Source organism: Typopeltis vanoorti, chromosome 11 (assembly GCF_054136105.1).
Source record: "Typopeltis vanoorti isolate ZY-2024b chromosome 11, IOZ_Tvanoo_1.0, whole genome shotgun sequence".
Taxonomy (NCBI): Eukaryota; Metazoa; Arthropoda; class Arachnida; order Uropygi; family Thelyphonidae; genus Typopeltis; species Typopeltis vanoorti.
The window spans coordinates 125,301,710-125,321,773 of record NC_143559.1 but is presented as its reverse complement, the minus strand read 5'-3'; the positions used below and the strand labels follow the sequence as shown (position 1 = coordinate 125,321,773).

General features: G+C 36.4%; 1 protein-coding gene across 2 annotated transcripts in view; it reads right to left on the bottom strand.

Annotated features, from left to right (window-relative positions):
* The window catches only part of LOC150102025 (lysine-specific demethylase 2A-like), a 478,446-nt gene that overhangs the window by 119,251 nt on the left and 339,131 nt on the right, over window positions 1-20,064 (bottom strand). For both annotated transcript variants that reach the window (XM_090400997.1, XM_090400998.1), the window contains exon 9: window positions 10,350-10,465. In XM_090400997.1, coding sequence (XP_090257123.1) covers window positions 10,350-10,465 — 116 coding nt within the window. The remainder of the gene's footprint in view (window positions 1-10,349; window positions 10,466-20,064) is intronic.

The window sequence follows — 20,064 nt, the reverse complement described above, 5'->3', positions numbered from 1 at the left end:
TGAGAGTCACTATGAAGTTATTACTTAGGTGGTGGCCAGCCATATGAGGACTTCTATGAGAAAGGGATATATGTGGAACTATAAGGCTGGTGATTATGACAAGCTCAGGAGACAGTTTACAGCAATATCATGGAATGAAGAGCTGGAATGAAAGGAGATCAATGTTGCTTGGGACATGTTCAGGAACTGTCTGACAGCAGCAATGTCTGAATGCATTCCAAAGGTCAAAGAGGTCAAATAAGGCAGGTGTGAAATGGATGAATAAAGAGGTGAAACATGCACTTTGGAAGAAGAAGAACAAATTATGGAGGCAGCATATGATGAGTGGTGATAACAGTCAATTTTCACGAGTACAAAGAGCAAGCAATAGAAGTAACTTGCTTGGTAAGTGAAGCAAAAAGTGCAGTTTGAGTAGCAGTTAGTTAATGAGGTAAAAAAAATTCTAGGAAGGTTTTTTGACTAATACATGGCCAGTATATAAAAAAAAGAATGATCATGGAGGGATGATACTGGTAATAAAGAGAATGGTAAAATGCTAGCCACTGAGGAGGATATAGCAGAGATGCTAAATGAGTGGTTCATAAAGGTATTTCATCCTTGTGAAAGTAACATCATACAGAACTTCAGAGCAGTGGGAAGGGATGAGGAGCTGTCACTAATGGTGAGCAAGCAGGAAGTATATGAGGAATTGAGTAAACTTGGTGTCAATAAAGCTGTAGGACTTAGTATATAACGGCATGTTTAGAGGGAGCATTCCTGGTAGTTAATAACAGCTTTACTTACATAAATTAAAGGATATTAAATCCAACATAATTTCAAAGCTGAATACACAAACTATAAAAGTTTTGTATTTGAAATGAGAGCTTGCAGGAATACATTCGCCGTCATGGTACGAGTTGCTCTAGCCAAACCTAATAGCAAGCACACACGCCGAAGTGCTCATATATTCGCCTACTATTGGTCCATTTTGATAAGGTTTCACTAGTCTGACAGCTGTTTCAAACCCATTGGTTTTCATCAGAGACCAGGCAGAAACCTAAGAGAGCAGAAACTCTCAGTACTAAGGAACTCGAAGCATCAGAGAGGTGCATTTTCCATAAGCAAACTTTCTGTTGGTGCGTAAAGTATTTACTAAAATAAAGAGCCTAAAGGCTTCAATTTGGGGAAGCAAAATTATATAAATTAAGTGGATATTAAATCAAACATAATTTCAGAGCAGCTGAATACAGAAATTATAAAAGTTTCACATTGAAACTATAACAGTTTCATATTTGAAAGTTGATCGGAGAGCTTGCAAGAATACATTCACCGCCATACTACGAGTTCAAACACGTTTCAAATACAAAACTTTTATAGTTTCTGTATTCGGCTCTGAAATTATGTTGGATTTAATATATACTTAATTTATATAATTTTGCATCACTGAATTGAAGCCTTTTGGCTCTTTATTTTAGTAAAAATACTTTACTTACTTTTTTAACATGAGTCTTAAATTTGCCCAAGTTCCAGAGAAGTGGAAAGAGGGCAAATAAAGGGAGTGATAACACTAAGGCTTCGGAATACCAATCTGTTTGCATGAAGTTGTGGTAAAGGTGTTAGAGAGGATAATGAGGACCAGGATTCAGAACTGGGTTGATGACAACAACATCCTCTTTGATGGACAGCATGGGTTTGCTAAAGGAAGATCATGTTTTAGAAATCTACTTACTTTCTACAACATCTCACCAAGGTGACAAATGCATTGATGAAGGGGGATGCATATACAGTGGTATATTTAGATTTTGCTAAAGCCTTTGATAGGTTGTCACATGACACGCTGATAATTAAACTGGAACAGATGAGGTTAGATATTCCAAACAAGGAAGGTCAATTAGTGGTGTGTCCCAGGGGTCTGTTTTGGGACCACTGCTATTTAATTTGTATGTAAACAATACTGGGAAAGAGTACACTGGTAATCTAGATTGTTACTTGCAGATGATGCAAAGTTGGGAAGAACTAAAAGGAGCAGAATGGATGTTGTAGGTTTGCAAGTGGACTTGAATAGACTTTCTAAATGGGCAAATAAATGAGAAAGCCTACCAGTTCAATGTAGCAAAGCATAAGGTTTAAATTTTGCGAAGAACAGATGGTTTGATTGATGGTGGAAGGACAACAAAGATCATACTGTGCCAGGAGACACAAGTTACAACAGTATACAGGGTGTTGGTAGGTAAATAAATAGTTACAAGAAGATAAAATAGCAAATAGTATAAATACGTGAGCCTCCTTAGCTTATTTGGTACAGATAAAGCCCTTTAGTCAGAAAGATCTGGGTTCGATTCCCATCAGTGATGGGAGGAACCTTGTCTAGTCTCTTTCGAAAAAGTGAGTTAGCCGGTTTTATATGGAGATGGAGGGGGGGTGCCCCGAAACTCAAGCTTTTTGTCCCCCCAGAACAGACAACCTACCCCATGAACACACGCATCTACAGGCATAGGACACACTGAGAGGCAGAGGCCTAACCACCTTATCGAGTACAGTTGCGGTTAGTTGGAAAAAACTTTGAAGAGATAGGATTAAGTAAAGCAAGTAAATAAAATATATGTACAAAGTTTAGTATTTACAATGCATCTACATATATAAATCCATAATCAAATGTTTTTGAATACATGAATGTTTATTTTAAAAACCTAAAAATGTGCAATCTGTCTGAGTCTGATAATATCAGGCTGAGTGTATAGGACTCAGCCAGATAACTAAAAATATGTCATTTCTCTCTTGTGCGAAGTGCCTGCACTCAACCAGAATATGACTAAAGGTAAGACAGGTGTTGCATTTCTCACACAGAGCTGAGTAATCAGCCCTCAGTAAATAAGAATGTGTGAGATGACTGTGACCCATGCAGAGCCTAGTAAGAATAACTTCCTCTCTTCTGTTCTTCTTCAGTGCTTAATGTCAGGCTTAATCTCATGTGATTTGTTCGTCAGTGCTTCCTGCCATGAGTATTGCCATTGTGCAATTAACTTTGATTTTATAACCCGAGTGTAGTCAGTATAAGGGAACCATCAAACAGTAGATTGAGAAAGTATGAGATGATTGAACAGCTGCATCTGTGATGTCATTTCGCTTAATTCCAATGTAGCTAGGAATCCAACACAACTAAACATCGAAATTAAGGGTCCTTATTTTGTGCAAGAGTTGAAGCACTTCACCAAGCACTGGATGTGGCTTATACACCAGAGAGGAGATAACCATTGTAAAGAACCCAAAGAGTCTGTATCAATTATACACTTCTGGCAAGAGTTTTTTTGATATGCACAAGTGCAAGCTGAATGGCATGCAATTCTGCTGTATAGTTACTGCAATCAGGTGAGATCTGGTTAGAGTTTGTAATGTTAGGGAGCACGGTCAACATCTGATCTTGAATCATCAGAACAGATGGGCAAGAAATTAGAGCAGGCTACTCTGTGTGCATTGAACAGTTGAAGGCAGACACAGATGAGGGTGGACGACACTGCTGTAGTTGACAAAGTGAAAGGTTGCAGGATAGGATGCAAGCCTGCTAGGGAGGAATGCAGTTTTGGTTGATGTGGGTAATGTTGTCAGCACTGATGCCAATAGCTTCCATAGCCTTTTTAACATGCATACCAAATGGATGGATGGCAGTCTGGCATATGTGATACAGGACCGCAAACATAGAGAAAAGAGATTAGTCCTTGTATAGTGATCTGGAAGGGCAGAATTTTTAGGTCATAATTAAGAGACATTGTTTCATCCAAGTGATGGGGGGGGGGTTCATTTGATCCAACAAAGTTTTTGAATTAGGTGATGTGCAAAAATTACTGGTAGCTAATTGGAATTCTTGATTATGATGAACCAGGTCCAACTACCAAAGTGTGCTCTCCCTTGCAGAACTGTAAACCTGGGACCCCATAATCAATCTTTGAACATACAAGTGCATGATAAACACAGAGCAAGGAACACTGATCAGCACTCCATTCGATAGACAGATGTGGAGGATGTTCAATGCTTTTTTTTTGCACTTATCCCTAAGATGAACATGTATAAAGAAAGTGTGCTTTCTACCAAAGATGAGTCCCAGAAACTTAGCCTCTGAAACTACAGGAATAATAGCTTGTCTTATTCTTAAATCAGGATTAGGGTGGAGAGTGCATTTTTGGCAAAAGTGTACACAGACATAACCTGACTCATGACAAAGAGTCCATGAAGGAATATGATCGATTGCTTGTGGAAGTTATCTTTCAATGACAACCATATTGCAGGAGTGACAGTATATTGTGAAATCATCAACACAAAGACAATTGCCTATTATGGAAGGAAGATGTTGAGTAATTGCATTCACTTTAGTATCAAAAAGGGTCACAATTAAGGCAGAGCCTTGAGGAACCTCTCTTCTTGATGATATGCTGAAGATAACATGCTACTCAACCAGATTTGGAACACACAGCTGGAAGGAAAGTTCTTAATAAAAACAGGAAGGTATCCCCTCATACCAAGATTAAACTGGTCCTTTAATATACCATATCTCCAGGTTGTATCATAGCCTTTTTCCATGTCAAAGAACAATGAAACCACATGTTCTCAATTCAGGAAAGTGTCTTTAATATGTTTCCAAACAGATCAAATGATCCAAGGTTGACTGGTGTCTATGAAAGCAATATTGTGTGTTGGAAAGAAGTTTGTTGCTTTCTAAGTACCACAGAAGCCTCGTGTTTACTATTTGTCCAAGACCTTACAAAGATAGCTAGTGAGAGCAATGGAATGATAATTGTTGGTCTGGCTTTGGAATAGCAATAACAATTGACTTATAGTAAGAGAAGGGGATCCATAGAAGATGGTAGGGGTGTTTTATCATCTCGTAATGAATGTCATCAGGGCTGACTGCACTAGGATGAGATAGCAAAAGGATGCTTTTGAATTCCTCTTTAACAAATGGCTGACTGTATGGCTCTATGCCCTTGCAGAAGTGATTAAGCTTCTGTAAGGGCACAGAGCTTAGAGCACAGATCTTAAAAGCTTCTCTTGCTGCTCTTTCAATATGAAAAATTCAGGAGGATATGATCTGTTGCAGTTTCTCAAAAAGTTTTTGTCCAAAGTGTTCTACAACAGCTTTGGGATCAGCAATAATACATCATATATGTTCCAAGGTAGACAACTGACGTGTTCCATATCTACCTTTCATCTTCTGGATTTTATCCCAGCCAGTTTTTGCATGGGTTGTTTGATTAATCGATGATGTAAATTGGATCCAGGATTGTTTTTGATTCTGATGTCTCGCATGATGTGTTTTGGCACAAACATGTTTAAATGTGGTTAGGTTTGTTGTGATAGGGTATCTACAAAAAATATCCCATGCTCTATTTCGATCTTTTTTGGCTGCTTGGCACTCTTTATTCCATAAATAGAGTGGAAATCAGGATGATGTTTTTGGAATTGCTGAGGTTGCTGCATGGAAAATACAATCTGTGACATGCTTCAGTATTAAATTTTGCAAGATGGGAAAAGCATTACAGTCAGCCTGGTCTATTGTCCACATGGACATCTGGATAAAAGGATATGGGTCCTGTGAAGACATAGTACTCATAAGAGTAAAATTATTGCTTCCGTATATGTTTTCATCAACATTCCATGTGAACAGTGGAAACAGCAGGGGAGCATATTGTAAGATCAACTGCTTAATAAGAGCGGGTAGGTATGTGGAAGGAGGTATTTGCTCCATCATTAATAAGGGAGAGGTCATGGTTATTGAGCAGTTGCTCAACAATATGACCTTGTCTATTCATACTGGCACTACTGCACAGAGTGTTATGTCCATTAAAGTCGTTCATTAGGAGTGGGCTGAGGCAATTGTATTATGAGATTATTGAATTCTGTTTCATTTAGTTCAGAACGTGGTGGTAAATATATTCAGCATACTGTGATTAGATACACCCACAGATTAGGCAAATCACTATTGCTTCCAGAGCAGTATCATGATGAATATGATGAAATAAAGTATGACTGCTCATGAGAATAGCTACTCCACCATATGCAGGGCCATCAGCAATTGTGTCCTTGCATACAAGAGTGATATTCTTGATGGTAAGAGCCTTGGTTGGTTTTAAATAAGTTTCCTACAGATAGAAGCAAAAAGGTTTGTTTCTACAGCAGGTGCTTGATATAATCGATATGCTGGTGAAATCCAAGGCAGTTTTTCAATTATAAAAATGTTCCTATTGTTTAGGCTTCATAGATTTGTCTGGTTTCTGGGAGTTGAGGACTTGTCCTTATCAGGTTTATATTTTTCATTAGATTTTGAGAAGTATGGAAAAACCAGTGTCCATCTCTTCCTGTGGAAAAATATCCAATACAGTCATACCCTGAAGTTACACGGTAGGTGGGACCTACAAAAAGCACGTAAGTCGAATTCGCATAACTCTGGGTATAATTTTGCATGTAATTTATATATACAAACATTCAAATATTAGTTAATTGGGACCAAAGATTTACAAAAACACTTTTTTTTTTTTTTTTTTAAAGAAATATAATCATAATTGTAGTTTTTTGTACATAATAAAAAGAAAGTTATTTCTATGTCGATCGTTTCATAAAATCTAATAGATTCGTCTGACGGCATAATGTCTTTTTCTTGTCAAGCAAAATTTCTTCATAGCAAGCCAATGATTTTTTTATTCCTTGCCTTGTGGCTACAATTCGTTCCCCATTAGAATCTATGTCCTCCAAAATCTGTAAACCTTTCTTTTATGACTGTTCTTACTGTGGATTTGTGTAGACTGAACTTCTCTGCTAGCTCACAAATTTTCATTCCGCCTTTAAAATCCTTAATAATGTTGAGTTTTGTTTCCAAAGTCTATGTTTTTCTTTTCTTGCTAGCTACATCAGAATCGGGCTTGCTTCTTTTGGACGGCATTATTATTTTTTATATGATAAAATTTGTATCAAGAACATAACATTAAACAATCGCAAGGTTTGTAGACTATAAAATTCGTGTATGAATGGAGAATGCGTGAAACACATCAGTGCTTCTTCACAGCATGTGCAACACTGGAGAATGCGGCCGGCACCGGAAACATACGACTAGTGGTGAGGCGGAACAGGAATATGTACATACAAGAAGCCGTGTAACTCCAGATTCACGTAAGTTGGGGTATGACTGTACATCATTAGGTGCATCAGGATCACAAGGTAAGTTCGATTTGTTTTCAATGGGCACTGAAGTATCCATTTTTTCAGTGGAAGGGTCTAATAACCTTGACATAAATTTTTTTACAAGTAGGTTCTCATTGAATGGAACCATTTTTCAGAGAGGGGCTGTACATTGTGTGATTGATACGCTCAACAGAGAACAGTCATGATTGCAAAGTTTGGATATGGTGAAATTACCAAATGGTGGAATAGACATGCGAGTTTGAGTTGCTATTGACATTTTTTTTACTGTTACCTTCTCAGCATAAGAGGATCTCAGAGAAGGTGTGGTGGCTAACTTTCTTCTGGAATTGTGATATGTTCTATTCTGTTTTTATTTTTTGTATTTCTTTCTCATCGTTCCACTTCTGACATGCATGGAAGTATGCTGGGTGATCTCCCTGACAGTTTACGCTTTCTTGGCAGAGCAAGACTGGTTATCATGCTCTTTACTACCATGTCAGGCACAGTGGCAGAGCCATGACAGGCAGTTTAGGCATGTTTGTATTCTGGCATTTGAAGCACAGTGGATTAGGAATGTACAGTCGAACAGGATAATTGAAATACCCTGCTTTAACAGATGTTGGAGGCTTAGGAGTATCAAATGTAAGGATGATGTTTCTGGTTGGAACCAGGTGACCATCCCCTACCGATCACGATGCATCTCATACCTGTCATCCCCTGATCTTTCAGCTCAGAACATATCTCCCTATCAGGGACATCTAGGCGATCCCTCCTCTACAGGAGTGTTGCTCTGAGTAGTTTTTCTGAATGCTGCTGACATGATGTTTCTACGAGGACATCGCCAGAATACAGTTTCTTTATTATGGGAGAATCTGTCAGTCCTGAATGAAAAAGGATGACATTTTCCCTTATTGGCTTTTCACCTGCAGTATCAATGATTAGAAAATCTAATTCATTTATACTGGTATCACATATCTTTTGTTTCTTTCTTTTGTTGATGAAAGGTGTATCAATGGTATCAATACTTGGTTGGGGCTTTGTTAGGGACCAGGAAATAATTCAGAATGAAGGATTCATGCTCAAGCGGTTTATGGTTCAGCACCAGAGCTCCCCACCCACCTGCGACCACACATGGACATCCACTCTCCGGCAAGCAATGACTGAGCTCAAGAGTGGAACGCCAGGGTTACCCTAGACATCATATGAGCACCACAGCAACCCTTAGGCTCTATCCCCCAGACCATGGGGGGAAGGAGACTTACTGCAACACCCTTGATCCTAGCAGACAAGTCCACTAGCCAATCAATCCTGGCTGGATATCTAGAACACCTGTCTTGTCAAAGCGGAGGCCAAAGTAGCGCAAGACTACCAGGATCCCCTTTCCAGATGTCCATGGGTCGCATTGCATGACAAACATGATGGCAAGGCATTGGATCCCAGTGATGGTAGTCTCGAAAATAGGATAGTAAAAAAGACTCAGGAGAAGTAGAGTGGAATGTGTGTCAAAGTAGAGGGAGAAAATGAAAAAGGCTGGTGCCATCACAGGGAGGTCCCCTCCACCACGAACAGGTGCCTCACATGGAGGAACGGGGGGGGGGCCACAAGTGGGATGCAGAGTATAAGATTCGTGAGGATATCATAGAGAAGGTGAAGGATCTTCAGCTGTTGGCGTATAAGGACCTGAAATTTCAAGGACATTTTGCTAAAATTTTGAGGTCAGCACAGTGCATTATAGCAATGATTCAGAAAACACTGACACATAGGAGTAAGGCTGTTATGATTCTGCTGTATAATGCCTTGATCAGATCACACATGGATTGCTGTACACAAATTGGGTCACCAGGTTTTCAAAAGTATGACAAGATGTTAGAAACGGTTCAAAGATGACTGACTACAGCACTTTCTAGTCTCTGGAATGTAGAGTATGAAGGCGGATTGAGGGAATGCAAATTGCAAAGTCTAGTGGATAGAAGAATGAGGGGAGCATGAACAAGACAAATAAGTTGGTAAGTGGTTATGACAGTAGTAATCTAGATCAGATTTTTCATAGAATTTGGTGGAGATAGAGAGAACAAGAGGCCATTCATGGAAGCGATATAAGGAAGGTGTGAACAAAGAGATGAGGAGTAGGTTTTTTGCATGGAGAGCTGTGGGTAGTTGGAAGGCATTGACTGGAAGTGTGGAGACAGTGAATGCATTCAAGTCAAAATATGATGAGCTGCTTGTGATGGAGGACCTTCTGCAATGAGTCATTGACTCCATGGAGGTCTAATAATAATATGGCATGAAAACAATACTGGAAGATATAAGAAAGAATTAGGAGAGTATGAAATCATAAAAATGAAAATACAGAATTATTTAAATTTCAAAATGTTACATTAGCTTAAATTAATGTCACAGAATAATTTTATGAAATCTTCATAATGAACTAAATATGTGCAGTGTGTACCATTAAAATCAAAATATTAGGTGAAATACTCATAAGTTCTAAATCTGAAATTTAGAATTTTTGTACTGCATGGATAAAGAAGTTTTCAAACACTAGTGTTATTACCAAAACAAATTTCATAACTTTTACTTAAACTTCAAGTTTAAGAAATACTGTACCTGTACACTTTGCAGTATTTCTTTTAATTTACAGGTCTAAGAACCTACTACAAATTAACAACTTACACCAGTGGGTCTGCATCCAATTAAGAAGCTGTTAAGACACATGCAGCAGTTATTCAACACCTTTTCAGAGTTCCATGCCAAATTTACAGAACAAATTTTTCTTCCACTACTGGTCCCACCCCCACCCAGACAATCTTTTCCATAGGATTGAAAAAACCCTCCAAGTCTGTGCACAAAACTACATTAATGTAAATCAATCATATATTAGAATGGCTGGCTTCACCATAGGTTACTTTAAATATCTACTATAAACAAACACTATTATTCTCCTGGAAGAGTACAAGTATATTACCTGTTATTATAAAAAGTTTTAGATGTATTTTCAATACCCAGGTGACTGCTTTGGTAATTAACACTAAGATATCAACAGATGGGAAAACACCCTTATCCCTTTACTAGAATAATTTTTAGACTAACCAACATGTGGCAGAATAATATCAAAGGCACTTATTTCATAACATTTTGTCTCTGAAATACACCTCTAATAGCTTAGCAATCACAATGGAAAAATATAACTATTTACTCACATGTGTTGCATCTTCTACTTCAGCAATTCTTAACTGTTTTTCAATTCCATAACTATGTAAGAAATTACCACCAAACACTAAAGTATCCTCTGGTGTAAAAACAGCATGGATCCACCCTAGTGTACAGAAATGCAATTATGAATAATCTAATTTTATATAATGTGATAAAAATCATATGTTATATATCATTCCATACCTTAAATGCAAACAATAAAGGTCTAACTTTATAATATAACAAACAAAATTTTTTATAGTATAGTACTAAGGAGTAAAGTGCCATTTATATTAAATGACAAATCATGAAAAAAGAAAAACACATTGTTTAACAACAAAATTATCATTAGTGCTCTGCACAAATAGTATATATATGTCAAAGTATACATGTGATAGTATATATATATATATATATATGAAAGGAATGTGAAGAAGAGGGAAAGGAATTGGACACAGGTCAAAAGTAAATTTTTATTTTTATTATTTTACGGCATCTCCATGGTTTCCAGAGACTTATTGTGGGAGACTCAAATTAACCATTATACATACAAATCCTATCATACCTTTCCTTGAATCCATTCACCATGAGGTAACTCACAACCAATTCTGGCAATCCATTCCACTCACTCAACACTCTTTATGCAAAAAATCTGGCAGCTCCATGGAGTCCAGAGACTTATTGTAGAAGACCCAAATTAACCATTATATACACAAATCCTACCATACCTCTCCTTGAATCCATTCACCGTCAGGTAACTCACAACCAATATATATAACCAAACTATAGTTTTATTTTTTCTAGCAATCCATTCCACTCATTCACCACTCTCCACGCAAAAAAATCTGGTCTGCATCATTACTAACGATGCGCTTACATAACTTCCATGGACGGCCCCTAGTTCTCTATTTGTTATATATTGAAAAAATTTTGCTTGCAGCAATTTTATAAAACCTCTTTAATATCTTAAAAGTTTCTATCGCATCCCTTCTTTTCCACCTATCAACTAAACTTTGTAATCCACAAACCTTCAACCTATTTTCATAGGGAATATTCTACAGAACTGTCACCATCTTGATCACTCATCTCTGAATCCTCTGAAAATTCAAATTATCTGTGTCTCACTCTAGTATTTGTCAATAACAATCTAATCTCACCATGAAGCGTAAACCCTTTGTGCTTCTCACATAAACAGCATGCATGAAGCATTAACTACTGTTAATTTGACCTTTATGCTTTCCATATTGCATTGCACCAATTACGATGAGAACTGATGCACTATGCACTCTTAAATCAACTTTTATATATCAATAAAAATGCAATCATATGGTCAAATTGAAGTGAATTTTGTAGCAGGGGTTATAAGCTACACGACAGCACACATCCAATCTAAATGGGCATACAACGCCACTGATGTCTGCATTTGTACTTGAATGCAGATAAGCTAACCTTCTAAGAAAACTTACGAGGGAAAGTACTGACAATAAAGGACAAAAAGCATGTCATAGTTTATAAAAAATAAAATATAATGATATTCACAATCAGAATTAAAGATGATGAAAAATGTGGCTAGAGTGGTAAAACATGGGGGGGGGGGGATTTAGAAAGAATGAATGCACTTTCATTCTTTCTCTAAATACAGAATTCTTTTTAAAAAAAATATTCAAAGTTTAAATGATTACATCATTCAGAATCAAAAGGCTGAATCCTCCAGATGACTGCAGTATAGTTATTCATTTTAAAAATCATGGACTTTACAACCGTGTTATAAATAACTATTTTAATTTCCCGACGTTTCGAGTTTCATATTAAGATCATCATCTGGAGTATACACAAATATACAAAGACAAGCTAGTTACATTTCGCACAGTATGCTAAAGAGACAATGATTTGATCAACGGTTATTCTATTCGCATGACCTCTAATGAAAATATAATATATATTAAAAAAAAAATTAAATAAAAAATACAAATAAAATTAAAAAATTAAATAAAAAATACAAATAAAATTAAAAAATTAATTAGAAACCACATCAAAGCAATATTCTATTTAAGATAACATCAGAGAAACATTCTTTCATATAGATAGTTTTCTTACAGTAACAATGATGTCCTAATTTAACATGACAATTGTTATATTAGATTTAAGATCCTGTTTATAGTTAACTCTTAGGGAGAAAGGGCCCTTGGGTAGAATATGTGCCTTCCATATGCTTGGGATTTTTAGACCATCATTATTGTTCAGATTGGGGTGGTGGTGGTGGTGGTAAGAATCTCACAGGCTTCCTTAAATTTACATTCATACCATGTTTCGGTGTAATGTAAACAGCTAGTGCTTTTCCAGTCAATTCTATGTAAAGTGTTTACAGCATGGTCAGAAAGGTCTTCACCATAATTATTAAATTTAATGTGTCATTTATGTTCCTTTTGTCTTATAGGAATTGTGCGTCCTGTTTCCCCTATATATGGTAGATTATAGGTGCAATAAATACGGTATACTCCAGGGTGGGCCAGTGGAGGGAGTGGGTCTTTGAATGAGTTAAGCTTCTTAATTTTGCAGGAAGTTTAAAGGTGGCTTTAAGGTTGTTTTTTAAGGACATTTATTTGATGTCCATTTAATGTATGGAATGGTTATAGTTTTATTGTAGTCTAGTTTATCTTTGTTTTTCAGTGAGGTCTTGCAGAGAATTTTGTTGATAGTGTTTTGGCTGTAACCATTTTTTTAGGAAAGTATTACTGATAATTTTAAATTCGTCTTTAAGCGCTTGTTCATTGGAGCACATCTTCAAAGCCCTGTTTTTTTAGAGTATTAATGGCACCTAGTTTTTGTGTTTGGTGGTGGTGGTGGTGGTGGTGGGAGTTTCTGTGTATATACTAGCCAGTATGAGTCGGTTTCCAGTAAACAGAGAAGGAAAGACTGCCAGAAGGACAAGTGTATCTAGAAACGTGTGTTCTGCTTTTCCATCTCAGGAAAACTGTATGCTTTTGTGCTGTTTGTTTAGGCAGCTGAGGAAAGTGTCTAATATCTAGCGGCAATAAGGCCAGATAGCAAAAACATCATCAACATATCTAAGCCAGACTGGATTTTAAAGGAAAGGAATCTAGAGCACGTTGCTCAAAATATTCCATATAAAAGTTAGCAATGGTAGAGGGGAGAATAATGGCAAGTCCATGACTGTGCCTTCTTTTTGTAGGTAGAAAGCATTTTGTCATACAAAATAACCAGAATATAATACATGCGCAAAGAGCCACGTGATATCTGGAGGGAATTTGTCCTGTAAAAGAAGGATTGCATCATTTGTCCTTTTACCTAATTTTCTTCCTTTTCATTCATTCCCTGTTGCTTTCCTATGGAATTGTCTCATCCTGTGTTGTATTTCCTGAAGATTACAATATGTATATCTTCCAATCCAAATGATAAGTTTCATCTTCTTACCTTTTGTCCAACCACAATATTAATGTACTATTGGTTGAATAACCTTTAATATACAGAATTACCATTAAAGAGGAAAAAAGTTCATTACTCCCCCCCCCCCCCATTTATTTTTTTTATTTATTTATTTGTCAGTAATAACTATACTGCCTTTCTTTTAGTGTTACACGGTGATCAGCATTCAGTTTAGAAATTATAGATTTCACAACCGTGTTATAAATAACTATTTTAATTTCCCGACGTTTTGACCTTCATATTAAGGTCATCATCTGGAGTATACACAAATATACAAGGACAAGCTGAGTTACATTTCACACAGTATGCTAAAGAGACAATTATTTGATCAACGGTTATTCTACTGGCATGACCTCTAGTGAAAATATAATATATATTAAAAAAAAATTAAATAAAAATACAAATAAAATTAAAAATTAATTAGAAGCTACATCAAAGCTATATTCTATTTAAGAAAACATCAGAGAAATATTCTTTCGTATAGATAGTTTTCTTACAGTAACAATGATGTTCTAATTTAACATGTTTTTTTTTTTTTTTTTTTTTTCAGCCTGTTACAACATGCTGCATGCATGTTTTAACAGGCTTAGAATGAGGAAGAGAAATTAGTGATGCCAATTCTGATGATGAACATTGACTATGGAAGTATCTGTAGAAGCAAGAAGCAAAACTTAACATCAATGTGAAAAAGAGTGGGATAATTGGTTAAGAGAGATGGATTATTAATCAAGTAAATCTTTTTAGGTTACTAAGAATATAAAGGACAGTTACAATAAAACATCAATTTGTTGTTTTAAGGATACTTGCGACATAAGACTGAATGATATAATCACGTAATCACAAGAAAGATATTTATTTAACCAAATATTTCGGTCTGGAAATAGCAGACCATCGTCGGTGGTATTACAAGAACCGTTTAAAAAATATACAAGCTAGAATACTAACAATAGATCGTTGAAATTAGAACATGCCGCGTGATGTTATATCACTAAGTATGAAACGAAATATTTTGAAGTAGAAACATGATTGAATTTGCTATTAAAAAAAAAAAAAAAAAAAAAAAAAAAAAAAAAAAAATTAATGAGTAATCTTGATTAGGCTTTCCCAGATTTTTGATACAGATATGCAGTCATTACGATCTCTCTTATATGCAACTGTGATCTCTCTTACTTTGGACAGACTGGACGTTCTCTTGAAAAAAGAATCCAAGAACATCAATCATCCATTCTTCACAATAAACCTGAAAAGTCTGGTTTGGCTCAACACGGGATTGAAACTGACCACAGCATCCTTTGGTCCAAAACGCGCCTCTTACATAGATCCCGTTATAGGTTCGAACGTTTGTTCAAGGAAAGCGTGGAGGCCTTGCTCCATCATCCCAACCTGAATCGTAATGACTGCATATCTATATCAAAAATCTGGGAAAGCCTAATCAAGATTACTCATTAATTTTTTTTTTTTTTTTTTTTTTAATAGCAAATTCAATCATGTTTCTACTTCAAAATATTTCGTTTCATACTTAGTGATATAACATCACGCGGCATGTTCTAATTTCAACGATCTATTGTTAGTATTCTAGCTTGTATATTTTTTAAACGGTTCTTGTAATACCACCGACGATGGTCTGCTATTTCCAGACCGAAATATTTGGTTAAATAAATATCTTTCTTGTGATTACGTGATTATATCATTCAATAAAACATCAATATTTTCAATATGAGGTAGGTGTCCGTCTCACATTATTATTATTAGGTATGCCTGCTCATGGTATTCCAAGTTTAAAACAGAGAAGAAAATTCACTGCTCATTACAGGGAACTCGACAAGAGGGGAGGAGACCAATCAACAAGAAAACTGCATCCATAGTTCAGGACAAATCTGGAAGATTATAGAATGACACTTATAGAATGATTTCAACAATCTGGAATTGTGGGCATGTGAAAATGGCTATCAGTTCAACGTTAGCAAATGTTGTCAAGTCACGCACTTTGGTGTTATGAGATATCCTATGTCATATTATATGGTGGGATTATGCTAGAGAAATTATCAGGCTAGGGATCGTGTACTGTTAGTATATTGGAAGTTGAAGTTCAGGGTCCATATTGCAAAGACTGCAACTGAAATGATAACTGCAATGCTGTAACAAACCTTGACATGATAAGATAAGGAAGTCATTTTGCCTCTCTACAAGATCTTGATATGTTTTCACTTGGACTATTGTGCAGAGGTCTGGTCTCCCAGTTTCGGTGGCGATTCTCATACAGTGGAGAGAGTTCAAGGAGAATGATAAAAAATGATATAAAGATTGTGGAATACTGATCATGAAAACGGATTGAGAATTTGTTGGATGCAGACATTAGCAAACAGGACAAAGAGGAGTAATATGATTGAGACTTACAAACTTCTGAAAGGGTTATACAGAATTTCAGTAGATCAAATTTTTCATTTTATGGAGGATGGGGAAAGGATGAGAGAGTAGGAAGAAGGGTGGCTGTTCATTTGAAGCAATCTGGTATGAGATTAAGGCCAGTAAGATAAAATATACAGTTAGTTATTGCTTAAATCTCTACCGCAGCATAAAACATTGCAGAGTAAGGATGTTAGTAGTACATGGGATATAGTTAAGTGTCATCTGGAGAAATTAGTATTAAATTATATATCTAGGGTAAGGAGGGTTAATCGGGTAGGAGTTAAATTGATGAGTAATATCATTAAGCATGAGCTGCAGAAGAAGAAATTGCTGTGGAGGGCATATAAAGAGAAAGATGACCAGCAAACTCATTTACAGTACAAGACTCAGGCAACTGAGTGACCATTTTACAAGGATATATCATCCTAGTGAGGTTAGTGCTTTAATCTATGTGACAGACACTAATGTGGAAACAGACATGGATGATTGGAGGTTCTTAGGATATTGCAGAATCTCAAAGTAAACACAGCTATGGGATTAGATGGGATATCAGCTAGGGCTTTGAGAAAATGTGAAAGGGAACTGGCAATGCCTTTGACTAGGCTGTTAATGTAAGTCTCAGCTCTGGTAGAGTTCCAAGGGACTGGAAAGAGGGCAAGGCAAAATAATTCTGTTGCATAAGGGAGATTCTAAGACTACAGTAGCAAATTACAAACCAATTAGTATCCCAGGTATGGTAAAAGCACTAGAAAAATTAATAAAAAAGAGAATTCAAGAATGGATAGATAAAAATATGATACTGTATGAGGATCAACATGGCTTTGTGAAGGATCGGTCATGCCTTAGTAATTTTACTAACATTTTATAACAGCTGAGTTGGATAAAGGACATGGCTATGCAATGATTTTGCAAATTCGTTTGACAGAATACCACATGGAACTATGTTATGCAAATTAGAACAAATGGGGTTGAATATGACACTAGTTAAATGGATAAGAAGGTGGCTGCTGGACAGATATCAAAAAGTGGTGGAGGGGCAAAATTGAGGTGAAAAGAGGTGACTGGTGGTGTGCCACAAGGTTCAGTGCTGGGACCATTGCTTCTTAATTTGCACATAAATGATATAGGAAATAACCTGAAAGGAAATATTCAATTATTTGCTGATGATGCAAAATTAGGTAGAGTAATAGTTAATCAAGGCAATGTGGAGAGCTCGCAGGATGATTTAAACAGGCTGTCAGTATTGTCAAAAGTTAATAGTTGTCAGTTTAATGTTGCGAAATGTAAAGTTATGTATTTTGGGATAAGTAGATTACAAGCTATATATCACATTGATGGCACTGCACTCCAGAAAATAGATGAAGCTAGAAATTTTAGGGTGGTGGTAGATAGAGAGTTAAAGTTTAGAGAACATATTGCTAAGGTAGCACATGAGATTATTTAGTTTTGAAGAACACATTAACAATTAGAAATAAGGAAGTTGTCACACCTCTTTTTAAGGCCTTGATATGCCCACATTTGAATTACTGTCCTCAAGTCTGGTCCCCTGGGTTTCTTGGAGATGAGAAGCGATGGAGAGGATTTAGAGGCGAGTGACCAAGATGGTGAGTGGACTGTGGAATGTTCCCTATGAGAATAGACCGAAGGTGTGTGGAATTTAGAAGTTGGTTGATAGGAGACAAAGAGGGGATATGATAGAAACATTTAAGTTGTTTAAAGGGTTTTATAGGATAGATGCAGAGGAAATGTTTTAGGACTTTGCTGAAGGGACCAGAACAAGGCATCATCCTTGAAAGTTGAATAAAGGTGTGGTTAGTAGGAGTATTTGGACTAGATTACTTGTTTGGAGATTTATGAATGAGTGGAATGGGTTGACAGAATCAGTTTTCAGCTTTGTCTGTTAATGGGTTCAAGGAGAGGTATGATAGATTGTGTAGATAGATTGGATCTCCTGTGATGAGTCTTTGGACTCCATGGAGGTGCCTGTATTATAATAATAATAATATACACTATGATGGAATGAAATATATAATAAACTGTATAATGGCAAGAGAATAGATTAACAGATGTGGCCAATGAACTGCTTTGTGAATTAAATGCAGTTAGAAAAAGTAGACAGTTACAACTTTGAACTTCAAACGCTCTAGTCGGAATGCAGCGAGCCTTCTTAAAATAGTTGGTGGTACCTCACATCTTGTCCAACCCAAAAAAACTAATTTTTGCCATTCAGTGAAGAAAAGAAACTTATGATGGCTGTTAAAGGAATGAAACCAGGAAAGTCACCATGATTTGATAGTATTCATCCAAAATGTTTAATCTATTATAGTAAAAAGGTGATAAAATGGCTAGCTGACTTCTTCACAAATAATTTAAATAGAGGTACATTACTAGCAAAGTTTAAACAGTCAAAAATCATAATTTTGAATACAGGGAAGCCTGCTAATTGACCCAAAAGCTATAGGCCAATATCTCTTCTTCTGCTACAAGTTGATGTAGCAAAGTGCTAACTCTGTTATAAATAACAGAGTTAGCACTTTGATCTTCAATACTCTTCCATCTGACCAAATTGGTTTTAGACTGCACTGAAATTGCAAGGACCAAGTTCTTGCACTTACTGCATACATCAAGGCAGGATTCAAGAAGTGCTTAAAAGCTAGATCTGTCTTCATAGAACTTACTGTGACTTATGATACAGTCTGGAGATAGGGGATAATTATAAGTTCCTGAAAATTACAAAATTCAACAAAATGACCCACCTGCTAAAGAAGATGCTTTCTGATAGAATTATCCAGATCATGATGAGTAATGCAAGGATCTGTGCTGGCCCCATTGCTTGTATATAGAAAACCTCCCTCAAACACGCTCTTGGCAGTTCGCCTATGCAAATAATATTGAAACTTCAACATAACACACTAGAGTGGAGGTTTTGGAGAATATCTCAAATGGAGACTTGGACACACTGAGTTGGTATTTTAGGAAATTGAGACTTACACCAATCATCACGAAGACAGAGTTCTGTTGCTTTCATTTAAATTAAAAGATGACTAATCTCACTTTAAATATTTCTCTAAATAGGACATTTCTTATAATCCTAATCCCAAGTATCTTGGTATTATTTTGCATAGAACATTATCATATAATAAATATCTTACCAACACAGCTCTAAACTGAGAATAAGGAATAACATTCTCAGCAAGCTGACTGGTACAGCCTGGGAGTGCATCTACTCTCCGTGTTTCTGCAATAACATTAGTATACTTGACAGCTAAATACTGTTTGCTTGTTTGGCCAAACTGTCAACACCAAAGTAAAATTGACACAGTTTTAAGCCAGAAAATGTGAATTATAAATGGTCCTATTAGAAAAACATCTGTATTTTGGCTCCTAGTTCTAAGTCACATTGAATGATCCCATATAAGGAAAAATAGAAACCTACTATGAAAGAGCAATAAAATATTGGAGGGTGCATCTCTTCCTATTCACCATGATATTAATATTGGATTTGGTTGATTAAAATCAAGATGCCCACTGGTTGAATATGCTAAGCAACTTACTTCTGGCAACTATAATGAGCTAGCTGCATGACACTGAGAGTGCCATGGTAACAAGGCTCCTATGGCATGGCAGCTTCTCCTAAGTGGTCAAGATCCTGTAGGATTTGAAATTCCTCATAACAGCTGGGTTACCCTCAATAGTGGGTTTTCTCATCCACACAATTGTGGGTGAGAAAACCATACCATATATCACATTACCGAGTGTCCATTTATTAGGCAATCAAGAAGACATTTTTAACTGCTTCTCCTAAGGCTGCTTCAGTGGCTGCAATATTTAGACCTGAAAATTTGACTTGTGTTCTTATTTTGCATT